The sequence below is a fragment of the Arctopsyche grandis genome, chromosome 5 (assembly GCF_051622035.1).
Source record: "Arctopsyche grandis isolate Sample6627 chromosome 5, ASM5162203v2, whole genome shotgun sequence".
NCBI lineage: Eukaryota > Metazoa > Arthropoda > Insecta > Trichoptera > Hydropsychidae > Arctopsyche > Arctopsyche grandis.
In genome coordinates, this window is record NC_135359.1 from 20,389,121 (window position 1) to 20,404,314 (window position 15,194).

General features: G+C 33.9%; 3 protein-coding genes across 4 annotated transcripts in view; 1 reads left to right on the plus strand and 2 right to left on the minus strand.

Annotated features, from left to right (window-relative positions):
• The window catches only part of LOC143912203 (uncharacterized), a 166,222-nt gene that overhangs the window by 127,281 nt on the left and 23,747 nt on the right, over positions 1-15,194 (minus strand). The window lies entirely within an intron of this gene.
• The window catches only part of LOC143911806 (uncharacterized), a 94,372-nt gene that overhangs the window by 74,333 nt on the left and 4,845 nt on the right, over positions 1-15,194 (minus strand). For both annotated transcript variants that reach the window (XM_077430857.1, XM_077430856.1), the window contains exons 2-4: positions 13,415-14,225; positions 13,228-13,341; positions 4,600-4,704 (exon numbers count right to left, since the gene is read on the minus strand). In XM_077430857.1, coding sequence (XP_077286983.1) covers positions 4,600-4,704; positions 13,228-13,341; positions 13,415-14,080 — 885 coding nt within the window. In that variant the 5' untranslated portion in view covers positions 14,081-14,225. The remainder of the gene's footprint in view (positions 1-4,599; positions 4,705-13,227; positions 13,342-13,414; positions 14,226-15,194) is intronic.
• Positions 6,877-10,929, plus strand: LOC143911807 (odorant receptor 67c-like). Its single transcript, XM_077430858.1, has 5 exons — positions 6,877-7,879; positions 8,509-8,608; positions 8,692-8,802; positions 10,341-10,505; positions 10,723-10,929. Exons 1-5 carry the CDS (start codon positions 6,903-6,905, stop codon positions 10,783-10,785), a joined length of 1,416 nt encoding a protein of 471 aa, XP_077286984.1. The 5' UTR covers positions 6,877-6,902; the 3' UTR covers positions 10,786-10,929.

The following is a 15,194-nucleotide window of genomic DNA, read 5'->3' on the forward strand; positions in this document are numbered from 1 at the left end:
TCAAAATTTACTGTGAAATTCAACCATTATTCTTTTAAAGCGTTTGTCGCATTTCTTCCTATTAAAATTTCATTACAGTTCACCATGTCTAACGATTCGTTAGCTCCAGCGTACCTACTATTTTAATACCGTCTTTTGAATACAATACCTGCACGATATTAGCCCGTAGAATGCTATTAATAGAGATAAGACGTGACCCAACTGCGTCTTACGAGCCGCAGCTAATTTTATAAAGCTTAGATTTCCTTTATCAAAAGTTTTCAATTTCACTAAGAACTATTATGTAGATACATATCCACATATATTATATTTCATATTCACTGGGAACTGTGCCAGAAAAGGAAAGTAAATCACTGGTATCAACTGAAGATGACTCAATGTATATTGAGATTGAGATCAATGAAATGAAACACACCAATGAAATCCAAGATAATGGTGTTAAAATTTACATGTGTATTTATATACAATACACATATATGTAGTATGTAAGTACACAGCCGGATATCGAAGCGAATAGATTGACGGGCACGTGTTGTTTCTTCAACTAAGATTTTTGTTGTGAAAAAAGTGTTTACACTCCATTACATACAATTTACATACTTTAACAACTTCCTAGTTCTAGGCGCACGACTGGCATGGTTCCAGTGGCTCTTGGCCAGCAATGTCTATATTCAAAGGTTGAACTATACACCGTCAAGATCAAGTTTATGTAGGATAAACGTACGAAAATAATGCAGTCATTCATTTGACAGTTGCAATTATTTCTCGCAGAAGAAACCGTACTTTCATTGTGGAACCAGAAAGTATGAAGTGAATGTAATACATACATATATAGGTACATATGTACAAAGGTAGGTAGTGTACACGTTGAAACTGCAACGTGCACTTTCTAAGTGCAGTTTTTTTTCATGTTTCGTCTCGACCGCAACCGAGTCCTATTCTCCGAACAAGTGTGGCAGTAAAACTACTGTCTCCGCAATGATTGATAGATCGGTCAATTAGAAGCGCATGGACCTTAAACGGAGTGGTGGTCAGATAATGACAAGTATTGTCGATGGGAACTTTCGCAATGATGCATTTGAAAGCGCCTAGTGTTTATGACAAGTTATCAATTTCGTATCGTTTTTTTGTAACAGATTTTCCTTTGCCTTTTCAGAAAAAAACCGAAGGAAATGAGACAACGCAAGAAATAAATGGGTGAAAGGAGAATATATAATTTAACTTTATTTTAGATAGTATTCACTAAGTACACTGAACTTTGATGCTGCTACTAAATTAAAAATTACATAGATACTATTCACATGGTACACCTTAACTTTATTTCAAATACTTTTATCTTTAAAATACATAGATACTATTCACTTGGTACGTCATAACTAATAAACACGGCAAAGTTTTAAAGCGATCGGAAGAATGTAGGAAATATTGCCTGACTGATTAGCGAAGTGAAATGTTTTAAACGTATAAATGGTTAAAAAAATATGGACAAATAAAAAATTACTTTTTCACAAATAAAAATAAGCATGGTATAAGTAGATATCACAAAAAATAGTAAAAAACACAGGCATGGTAAAAAAAATTGATGACTTTGTGTGATTTGTTGATTTTAAAGAGTAATAGTAAGTTGTTGAATGTTGGAATAATTTATATAATGTTAAATATATTTAACATTTATATTTCATGCGATATATTTGTTATGAGTGTATATTATTTTTATGAAAGTGAGTATGTTCAAAATTAAAGTTCAATTAATTAACAACACCCATTGTAAAATATGATAGGGGAGCTATTATTTTGCACCAAAAATTTGCACTAAGCACCAATCAAAATATGGCAATTTATAATTTTCATAATTAAATTAGCATTCGCTATATGTGCAGACAATTCTGTATAAACAAAGATTGTAAATACAATTATTATAACGTAAAAGGTGAGAGGACAAAAACAGGTGGATAGTAAAGTGCTAAAAAAAGTCTACCGAAACAATCAACGATGCAAAAATATACACGGACAGGGCATACTTTGGCACTATCACAAGCCCGCAAAGCAAACGAACGCTAATTTCCCTTAATTGTGTACTATGTATTTCCTGGTGGTGAAATTTGCGATTTGCACACCGGAAGCACATGCACATAAATATTGGCGAATCTGTGCACAGTTGCGTTTTGTGTATGCGTGCACTCGTTAAAAAATAATTGGAAATGCAATTTAAACAGTTGTATACACGTGTACGTACATACATACGTAGATAGAGACGTACAATATAATTCGTGGCATTATTGACAACCATACGTGTTTTCCTATTATTATGGCAAACAATAATTTTCTAATTTTATACAGTCGCAAGTGTACAACGTAAATTATTGCTAATTTCTACGGCACCTGCGTTTGCAATATGTATAGAAAACACGAAAGTTCAATTTCTTCGCTTAACTATTGTAATACTCTGTTCGTTCGTCTGATCAATACTTAGATGATAAGTATTGGATACAGAATACCAACCGTTAGGTGTAATGCAAGCTATTAGTTTCACCAACACTCGCTTTCCTGTGATTGATCGTCTGAATGAGCTATCATCAGCTCAAAAGCGTTTATTAAACAATTCATTATAATTGTACTAAAACAGACTGTCTATTAATTTGTGTACGAGACTTTTAGAAGATTTTAGATCACTGGCTCACGGCATTTTTAACTAGATATCTGAAAACTTTAGTTACAACTATACTTGCAAGATGTATTTACGAATAAAGGCCTATTCATACTAACACGACTACAGCACATCAGCTCACGTAAACGACAGTTTCTATTCATGCTATCCAGCACCGCACGGATTCGGCACGTACAGGCAAGTTTTTTCCGAGTGAAAGGCAAAATTGGCTTACATATATGTACATACATACATTACAGAGCAATACGGCGAAATATCGCTTGTGTCGTATAAATATTGTTACAATACGACGTTTCCGAAAATATTCATATGCGCATGCGCACTTTCGTTGGTACGCGTTCACTCGCTAATATGACGTCACGTCGAATTCCACAATGACCAAAATAAAATCGGGTTTGCTTGATACGTTACGGTGATATGTACTGCTGTATAGTATGAATAGATTTTGTCGGCTAGTGCTGTTACTTTCTGTGACGTCTATATCACGTTAGACACGAATGTGTCCATATAAAATGTACCAAATAATTATTTTTGTATTGAATATTACTATACCAGTACGTGTGGTGCTAGTGTGAATATAACTTTTAGCACGCTCAAGCCAACAACTGCACGTAACCAGTAGTACGAAAAAATTTCTTTAGTAGATACATTATATATGGACACATTCATATGTTCCGTAATATGTACATATGTGACTATCCGAAACAGAAGCAAACGACACAATATATTCATACTATACAGCAGTACATGTTACCGAAACGTATCAAGTAGAATCGGTTTTCTTTGACCATTGTGGAAATATTCACTCATGGCGTGACGTCATTTTATTTTTATTTTTCACATATACCAGGAAGGCCTGACACGTAGACCCCAATGCGTCTTACTAGACAGTTAATTACAAACATTGCAGCATTTTTATTACATTAATCACTGTATTTCGAGAGGCTGAAGAACACGAAATCAAGAATTAATCTATGGACTTAGACTTGTACATACATTTTTACATATTGTACATAAATTAAATTCAGATATTTGTGACAGCAGGTAGGATGATATTTTTGGCAATTTGAGGAATCGTTTCCATGAAAATCAGATAAATTGGTAAACTCTGATAAGAAACGATGTACTTGGAGTCACAAATATCCATGTCTAATCAGCAGTATTAAAATTTAGCATGGGATCGAACCCAGAACCTCTCGGTGCTAAACATAAATGCAACCACCGAGCCATATTGCTGGCTAATGTCTATTGTCATAATGAATATTTTCAGAAATGTCATATTGTGACAATATTGACTCGACGCAAGCAATATTGCGCCGTATCGTCGCGCTCTGTAATGTATGTATATGTATGCCGATTTTGCATTGCACTCGTCCAAAACAAGCATGAACTTGCCGAAAACGGGCCGTGCTGTATAGTATGAACAGAACTAGTATTCTACGTGCAGTGCTGTGTTGTATTGTGCCGAGCTGTTGACGTGAAGTACTAAATACCTATCATATAAAATATGAAAAGATTGGATGCTAGTTGAATTATGCTATAATTCAAATGGAAAGTACTCTTTGTATGGTTTGATGAAGGTGAAAATAGTGTGAAGCTTGAGAGTTTGAATTTTTGGGAGGGTATTCATGATGAATATGACATGGTGGGATGAGGTTATATTAAATTATATTAAAGCGCCCTCGATTTGACGAAACGAATTAGGATCGAAACCAATGAAATGGACGAGGCGAAGAAATATCACGTAATTTGATCATTTGCTTAATGCCAATCGTAAATAATAAGGTACATTTATCAGCAACACCCAACTTTGGGTATTCGAAACGTTTGAAACGCCGACTTTTATGTACATTTTTTTGAGGTCGTTGGTATTCGGTTCTTGTAATGTCGAGATAAAATCGTGACGAACAGTAAAAGAGAAGATGTTTTACCTTGACAGATCCCCTGTTGGCGTTTTGGGTCGCTCGCGCTCCTCTCGCAGGACTGCGTCCTGCGCTTTGATTCAACTGTCGTTCCTTGGCCTTCAACTCCTCCAACTGTAACAGTACGAACATTTTCAATAATACACGTAATGAAAATATCCTTATTACAACAAAACAAAATATTAAACATTTGAATAAATTTTGTTTTCATTTATTTCAAATTTAAATAAATCACCTTTTATTCAACGCCAAACAAGTTAACAATATGTTGCAACAGTCTCATTTCATAAATTATAATAATACAAAATGTTTTAGAGGAAAACTTGGATAGCCTATCGTTACCTGTCTAAAATTTACGATTACTAAATCTCATTTGTACATGAAATTTTATTGTTTTGTAAATGGAAAGTCATATGGGTATTATGAAGGTTGAATTTTCTCCTCTAAATAGTGCTCGTTCTGAGAGAAAATTACTGCTTTCGATTGGCAAATATTAAGCGATTTAGCAGCTGCTGAGATCGATCAGTTTCCAATATAGATTATTTTTTTTTATCGTTGAGTGCCAGTATTACTTAAGTATTATTATTAGTAATATTATTAAGTAATATTTTTAATTAATATTAGTAATATTATTATTATTAGTAATATTATTAAGTATTATTATTATTATTAGTAAGTTAATACTGGCTCATTGACAATTATTAAGTTAGAACTATTAATAATTGTGAGGATTTGTTATATTGGAATCAGCACTAATAGTGAAAAAAAAAAATATTATATTATATTATTATAGACTCGTATTATATTATTTATGGATATAAAGTCGGGCGATTTTTTGTATAAAATACAGGGCTGTGAAGTCACTTTAAAATTTAACGACAGCGACTTCGACTCCCACTTCAACTACGACTCCAAACTCCAACTCCAACTTGACTTAATTAAATATAAAAAATTAAAGGAATTAAATAAATCACTAAAAAATGACATGGAATTACTGGTGATGAAAAAGGTAAAAATAAACAGTAAGTACGGAAACAGTGTATGTGTATGAATTTCATGAAACACAAACAAATCAATTTAATAAAAAAAATGAGAGTAAAATGAAGAAAATAAAACAAGGTATAAAAACACATCAAAATACGTGCAATTCAATGAATTTATTTATAATGTAATTTAAATTCATGATTTTTATAAAGAAATCATTAAATTTCAATTTATAAGTGGATTTACTTCAATAAAATTAGTTGACGCATTCTGTAATAGTAAAATAAAAAAAAATAAGTCCGAGTCAGTTGATTTTTTATTACGACTCTCAATGCTCTGACTCCGCGACTCTAGCTCCGACTCCAAAGCCCTGATAAAATAAGTAAAAATAGTATGGACTTACATACATATGTATGTACATGTACATAGTTTTGTCTAACGGAACTACGCATATCGGTATAACTGACGGGATTTTTTGACATTCGCAACTTATATTGTGGAAAATAAAAGCAAACCCTTAAAATTTTATTACATAATTTACATGCAATACAATACACATTTAATTAAAAGACAAAACTACATACATCTATACAAATATTATATTTTGATCATTGTAAAAAATTAGCGTGTGAATAAACTGAATTATATATTATAATAACTAGTCATACAATCTGAAGTGTATAATTTAAACAAGAATTCATTTCAAAATTTGAAACCCGTGATTTGACGTGTGAATCACTGTATTTTGTATCGAAAGGGTATAATTTCAATGTGTTCAATAATGAAAAGCCCTTACTGCCAATTGGGCGTGTTTAAATACCACTTTTCAAAACTGTATAAATTATGCAAGGCAAAGGTGTAAAGAGAAATGCTTCTCAAATGTCTACAAAATATTTCAAAATATCCTTACTCTATATATGAACAACTGATAAAATGAAAATTTTTTTCAAGTACTTGATTAATTGTATATATAAACTTCTTGCATGTAAACATAAGACGTACAAACGAACGTGCACATTGTTATTATTATTTGCCTGGTAATTCTATAACAGCTGAATCAAGAGTTTTATGAACACAACATACATGCATACGTCTCGTCAAAAATGACGGATTAAATAGATTTCACACTAGGGGTTCCATCTTTGTTTGTACTATGTATGGCATTGCATTATATTACGTTACACGTGCTCTTATCGCGTTACCCAAGTTTAATTTCAACAAAGTAAAGTTGAGAACCACCGATCGAATATGTATATGTATATATGTATATAATCTTCAACGATCTAATAAATAGCCTCGTTTGGAATATCTCGCGACTGTTAACGACCATGGCCGATATGGAGGAGAGGGTGCCAGCGAGATATTTCGGGTTTCATTATAAAGCCTTACGAATTTTGGGTATAGGCAGGTTCCACCATCCCGATGAGAACAATTTCAATAACTATCCGACGTTCTTTTACGCCATGTACGGTTTAATATGTACCAGTATCAACATTATCGGTTATACAACATCAGAAACGTTTTTCGCCATTAAAGTTTGGCAGGATAAGAGGGAATCCAGTCTGCAATTTCTGGCTTGTACTATGGTCGGGGTACACATATTCGCCACAATCAAGATATTAATCATAATAAAAAACAATAAGACCATACAAAAAATAGTACACGTTTTAGAAATAGATTCGAAGCGTTACAATGGAGATCCTCATATTTTACAAAGATCTAACTTCCGCACTAAAGTCGTCACTGGATTCTTCTTCATCGTGGGTGAGATTACCATGACTTGTATGGCTATTTATTCCATCATTGCAGATTTTGACCGGAAAAAGAAAGTGCGTGCCTCAAATTTTACCGCAGAAATACCTAGAGATATACCGTTTACCGCTTACGTCCCTTGGGATACGAGCGAGGATCTGCTCTGGGCTGCTGGTTTTATTTATTCTGTTTTCGGTATGTATTGGATGGGTAGTACACTAATCATATGCGATACTATGATAGCTTCCATAATGACGCATATTAGTGGTCAATTTACCATGGTGCAAAAAGTCATGGAAAATATAGGCGACAAGGCGATTGATATACTATATCAAAAGTTGGATAATGTAAAAAAAGGAAAATTGCGCTTTGATATAAGAAGGTGTGATGATCAGATTGAACCAAATGATGTGGAGCACGAGCTGTCATGGAAAAATGATGACTTCACATATAAAAAAGCGAGATTGATGTTGTATTTTACAGAGGAGGACTTTAATTTAGCTATGATATATTGCCTCAAAGAAGCCATTGAATATCATCAAATGATCGTAGGGTAACTAAAAACTTTTAAATTATTTTTATATAATATATTTGTACTTATGTAAGTATCGTGTGAAATTTAAACATATATTTTACTTACATATATGTAGGTATATATTCGTTTTAAAATAGAAAAGTATGATTTCAAAAATGTGAATAAATTAATATTCTAAACGCAAAAGTAGATCAGAAAATTAGTAAAAGAAATTCAGGTAAATATTTGAATTCAACGAAAAAATGTTTCAAAGTCTATTGTAGTATGACCCAGTTGGCAAGTACGAATACTGCACCAGAATCTTAGTATTTTCATTTTTATTTTTGTATTTATTCCCAGAATTTTTCCATTTTTTGCTATTTAAAATATTGTGGATCGTAAAATGTTTTTAGAAACATTCATTCGCTAAATGAAATTAGCGCTAGAAGATAAATAGAGGAGATCCACGCCCCCAATAATTAAAATTGATTCTACTGGGACGATGGCGTCATAAATGTGCTAATGGATAACTCAAATTATCAAGTTGAAATTGAATTTGAAAAACATTTTTTAAATACCTACATATAACGAATCAACCTTTTAGACGAATTCGGGACCGAATCAGTATGTATTACATGTATTGCACTTATCTTATTACTTTGTTTTAGTATCACAAAGGAGTTGCAGGATGCATATAGTAATGCATTCTTCTGCCAGACCTTGTCCAGCTTCTACGTGATTGGTTTAATATTGGTACAGACTGCTCAAGTAAGCTTTCAGAATATTTATGTACGAAATATATTCATTTATAAAATAACTTACATATGAGTATGTGCAATAATATATTTCAGGACGTGTCCAACATATATAGCATGAGATTTTTCAATACACTCGGATTTCTGTTTTCAATTCTGTGGCAACTTTTCTCGCAAACGTACAGCGCTAATGAGATCACTTTGGAGGTAGTGTGTTTCCTTTTGATAATTATCATTTACCAACGACTTGTGTAATCTAGTCGTTCCGTTTCATATATGGCTGGAACACCTGTTTCGTTCTCCATATTTCGTTTTCAGTTGGGGGTGCTCTCATTTTCGAAGGACGACCCTATGAGAGCGTGTGGTTTTCCTTAGGTTTTCCTCGGTTCTTTTGTAATATGCGATCACGATTGGTTCAACAATGACGATGCTGTATCATTTCACATATGTATTATATATGGCATGTGACAAATGTTTTTCTTTTACACCGGTCGTTGTCACGCAACTCTGCTTTAGACTGTTGTCCTTGATTATTGTATTAAAGTGAGCATTAAAACTTTGAAATTTGATATTGCGTAGGTGTAATTTATGCTCGATCGGCCATTTAAGTGTTTAGAAGTTTACAAGGAACTATGTATTCTCTTGCTTTAAATTTAATGCTAATTTAACGCAGGTATAATTGTAGATTGCATATTAATCTACATATGTATAATAGACTGAGGAATAGGATACTAACATTTTTTTTAAATGTTTATGTGTCTTATTTTTGGCTTCAAAGTTTGTGTACGATGCCACCGTATGAAAGAAAATCTATTGGCAAAATAAATCTTCCGTGTAAAAAAATGAATAACACGTCATGAGTGACTCAATTGAATTCTTTAAATATAAATTTACTATTGATTTTCGCTCGGTATTTGTAATATAAACCGCTTAAATATGGTTAATGTGATCTGTTTTTAATAAATTTATTTTAATCGAATTTATTTGAATATTTAGCGACAGCCAATCAGAAACGAACTACACATACACGGTCTTTGTTTTATATATAAGATTACAAAATATATTATTTTAATAGACTTTAACAATAATTATTACGTATTTGGATATGAATAATATTTCTATTTGGTTCTAAAATAAAAAAAAATCAAACTACTAGTTGGCAACACTTCTAATTTGGAAAATGTTGACTCACTGCTGATTTCCATCTTGATATAAATTATTTTCTCATGCAAATTCGACGTCTGGGATCATTGCTCTACATTGTCAATACGTTTTTATTAAATGTCATAAGTATTTTATACCGGTTCTATAGATGTCGTTCAAAAAAAAATAGTATGAAAATTGAGTATTTCCCGCAAAAATCAAACAAAAGTAATTTTAAATAAAAAAATTTCATAACAATGTCAATACAAGGAAAACACGCCTTGATTTTTATCATCGTGAGGCATGAAATCATGTAATTGATCATTTCGATCACGTTCTAACGTTCAAAAGCAGTAACAGTACAATTAAAAAAACAACAAATAACAGTAAATTATCCACAATCGAAATATTAATCAAAACGAAAAGTTCAAGGATCAATTTCCATAAATTTACAATATATGTAATATGTTTATCTAACTGCAAAATTGAAATGTCATTTTGATGTCATCAAAAATATTGAGAAGCATTCACTTCGAGTGCTCCAAAAATACGGAAGCTTTGCAAATACGTGTATACATTCGTTTTATTCTGTTTTTTTTTAGGCTGAAAAGGTGTATATAAGTGCATACTCCTCCAAATGGTTTGAAGTGAATTCGCGTGGAGGACACGTGGGTCGTTTGATAGCGATGGTGCAACACAAAGCGCAGCGTCCGTTGCATTTGACTGCAGGAAAATTTGCACCCATGTCTAACGCTCTTTTCGTTGCTGTAAGACTTCCAAGTTTTCCTTCAACACCTCTCGTATAAATACAATTTAAGATCACACGTGTTTGTAATTTCTTATAAACAATGCATCCCTGTTTATTCCCGAACACTTTTTTAGTTCCATGGCTAGTTAAAAATAAAATCTATTTGAGCTTGTCCGTCATCAGTAAATTAATTGACGTTTCAAAATTTATAAGAGTTTCAATTTGTAATATTTCAGATAATAAGAAGCGCCTATCAAATCTTCACATTAATTACTACTACCATGTCTGGAGATAAGTAAAGAGATACACGATAAATAATATCTAATTCAGAAGGTAATTATATTGTATTAGCACAATCTGTATATTTAGTCTTACATAATGAACATGTAGTTACATTGTATTTATGTAATAAATAAATAAAAATTACATTATTGACTATCAGGAATTTTCTTATTATTTGAGTTTCACTTGTTGGTGCATATTGACAATTTACAATGTCGATATATTATCTATCAAATTATAAAACAATGGAATAGATTTTTTTTTCAAACATGATAAAGCCAAAATCGTAGATATTACTGTGACTGTACATTGTACATAATGCATTTTAATTGAAATGATCAATCGGCTGACACATTCTATGACTCTTCTTGGTAAAAATCATATTTTTATGATCATCACGTACTGTGAGATCACCATGTGTCACAAGTATTACAAAATACCCGCCGACTCGTACTTAAAATACTTTACTTTACCTTTAAAAATAGCTCAACATGCACTCTAATTTTGGTACATTACCATTGAAGATAAGTACATAAGAAAGAATACACTACTCATGATAAATTTTAAGCCTCAGACCAGCACTTTTAGATTCTTCATTCAATTGCGTGGAATATGGTTATTATTTCCAGGTCCCCACTCAATAATAATCTGATCAATATTATTTATAGATATATGAATATATACATACATATTACCGGTCTCCGTGACGAGCCGGAATGTTAAATTACTGAAAACGCAAATATCGGAAGGCAAAGATCGAAAATCGAAATATCTTAAGTCGAAAGATCTTTTCCTCCCGTATTAATGTGCGCGCGCATTAATACGGGAGGAAAAGCCTGTTCCTCTTGTTCCTGTTGTATCCTGCTCGCGCAAATTAAGTGAGTATGTACGCGAGTATGTACCGTTTACCATGCACCCTTTTTTTATCTTTCGACTTAAGATCTTTCGATTTTCGATCTTTGCCTTCCGATATTTGCGTTTTCGGTAATTTAACATTCCGGCTCGTCACGTAGACCCACATATTACATATGTTGAAATAATACTTTTTTACAATATGTATATTAGGTACTACAGATAATCGTTCATTTTTGTCTAAACTTTGAACCATTCATAAAATTAGTTAGTTTTATATACAGGTTGGTCCACGTAAGACAGACGTTTTTTTAATGAGTAGTACTTGACGTCTGGAACGAAAAAACTCTTTGCCATTTAGTCATTATGCAAATAATCATGAATATAATCATAACTTAAAAGACGAGGAATCAATGGAGAAAATGTATGGTTCCAGCAAGACGGAGGTGACTACTGCTCATACAGCCAGAATTTCACTGGCTGCAAGGTCGAGTGTCTAATCGCCTAATTTGTACTTTAATTTGGCTTTCGACTGACCTTTCCATGTGTGGTTTTTATTTGTGGAGCTACGAATAAAAGCCACCAACATTGTAAGAACTGAAAATCAAATTTAACAAATGGAAACACTGGAAAGAATGGAAGCGAATTTCCGTAAACGGCTCCGAACGTGTATTTGTGAAAACGGTCATCATTTGATGATATAATTTTGTACACATACAAATTTCAAACTGACATACTTTTACCATTACTTCTATGTCAATAAATAATGTTTGTACAAAAATTTGATGGAGTATTTTTTAATTTACAACCATCCGCTTTCCGTGAACTACCCTAAATGTATTTAGCCAGAAAGGATTTTTTTCTTCAACTATGCATATGCGTATTAGACCGTGTACACACCAAGTTGCAGTAACTTTACAACAGCACTTTAGTCCATTAAATTTCAACAACAGAGCTACGCAATAGGGTGTACACTTGTCACCCTGTGTGTCAGTTAGTTTAAATCTACATATTTTTTATTTTTTTATTTTACATATATACCAGGAAGGCCTTACAGGTAAATCCCAATGCGCCTTCCTGGCCAATTACAAATACAAATACAGCATTTTTATTATAAGTCGTTGAATTGCGAGACACTGAAAAAACTCGCAAATTAACGAGACATCTATGAATTGTACATAAATTTTTATTGTACATCAATCAAATTTTTCAAATAGTGGTGACATAGTAGGTAGGAAGGATTTTTAGCCAATTTTTTTTTTCCGGGAACCGTTTCAACAATGAAATCAGAGAAAATTGGCAAACTCTGATAGGAAACGATCAACCTGGAGTCACAAATCCAGGTCTGACCAACAGCATACTCTGAAAAATTCATTTTTCATTCAGGGATAGAACCCGGCACCTTCTTGACGGTAAGCAGAAGCTTAACGTCCGAGCTATGCTGCTGGCTATATATGGATATATGGAATACAAAACCGTCCTCACCAAAACTGAAGTGCATTCGCTAACAGGGTGTACACATAGAGCTACTGCAATATTCCACACCGCTTTGAAATGGGCTTTACATTACTGAGGTTTGAAATTTCAAAGTTAAAAAAAGATCTTACCAATTGTGCAGTTTGAGTTCTCGCTTGCCGCTCCAGTTGCTGCAGTTGCAGTACGTGTGCATCGTGCTGGGCTCTCAATTCACCCACCTTCCTCTTGTCGGCCTCCGTCAATACCTGCACAAGCTCAGTTTAACTACCCAGTAAATTAAATTGCCATAAATATCTATAAATTGAGTTGAAATCTTACTTGCAGCTTTTGCTGGAGACACTTGTTGGCCGCTTTGGTCACTTCCAATGCGGCCTCGAGAGCATTGTCGTGCGTGGGGCCGCTGGGTACAGCAGGTGCTATACCTTTCAAAGCAGTCCTCAACTGACTTTCAAGGGATGCTTCCCTTCTGCGGGCTTCGGCCCTCTCGCGCCTGGACTCACTCTCGTAGTGTGCTTTGTGCTCTCTTAGAGCGCTCCGCTCGCTCTCTAGAGATTTCTTCAAAATAGTGTTCTCTTGCTGCAACTGCTCGATGACTTTCGACTTTTGGTCTCTTTCGCATATTTTTAATCGCGTTCGTGGACTTTCTGGCTTGATTTTGACCGATTCGCTCTTCGTTTTAGCGACTTTCTTATCATTTTCGTCCACGTCGCTCTTTTGAACTACGTCTACTTCACTTTTCTGAGCTACGTTTTCTTCGCTTTTTTCTGCTAGTTCTTCATCGCTTGCCATTTCTGGCACTGGTGCTAGACGTGTCAGGCATTCTTCGTTTGTGTTAGTAGTCGTAGCTCCGTTGTCTTGCGTTTCAGTCGAATTTTCAGATTTCGCCTTGTGCTTCCTTTGTGGGGCTTTGGGCGATGATGGCTTCGAGTCCGTCTGTGGACTTTCGAGGCACTGCGTTTTGTCGGAGGTCGTCGTGTCGGCCATTTCGTCGTTTAAATCGAAACTACAAACTAGGATTGGTCTCCGCGGTCCACGGTCACTTTTCACAAGAACCTTCCTCGCTCGTCACCAGAGTGTCAGTGTGACACATCCGATGAATCGGCGGTTGGAGACGAGACGCCGGTGTATCCTATAATGAAAAAATAAATACATTGTTTACTGAGGAAGATATTAGACACTCATAAATGCCGTTACATCAAACATGCACGACTAGCGTTCAAAATGTCTATTTGCACAATATTGATACCTGTACAATTGTTAAGTCCACCATTGAGTACATTAATACAGTACAAGAAATACTCGAATATTATGAAAAAATACACAGACACACACACAAACACACAAACAGACACACAGACACAGACAAACAGACACATTTTTTCTAGATCATGAAAACGTGATCAGTGATTGATTATGAGTTCGAATCAGTCAAAATCTTGAGTTCGAATTTTCGCATGATCACAAAACTTCATCTATTGTTACTACGTACATAGGTAAAGTAAATATATAAGTAATTGTATATATGTGTCTTATCAACACAAGGTCAGTATTAAGTCATATTTAGCTACATGTTTACTTTTATTCGTCAATGTTGTTACATAGGATATTTGAATAATTTGAAAAATGGGTCTACCTCACGGAACCGAAAGTGAAAAGCCCGAAAAAGCAAATATCGGAAGGCAAAGATCGAAAATCGAAAGATCTTAAGTCGAAAGATAAAAAAAAAAGGCTGCATGGTAAACGGTACTATGTATATATGTATAATATATAATATATAATGTGTGGCATGCGGTGAAATTTTCTCTTTTTTTGTCAAAAACCCTTTTACTATGCGCGCGCAGGATACGGGAGGAAAAACCTGTTCCTCTTGTTCCTGTTGTATCCTGCTCGCGCAAATTAAGTGAGGATGTACGACGCGGAAAAAGAGACTTTTACCGCACGCCACTGATATATATACTAACCGTTTTTCATATGTATGCATGGTAATCGAACATTTTCGACTTTTTAACATTCGGTGCGGTGAAAAATATACACCCTTGAAAAATATATCATTTATGAAAGATACAAGAGAACTTCAATAAAATGATATGATGTTTTG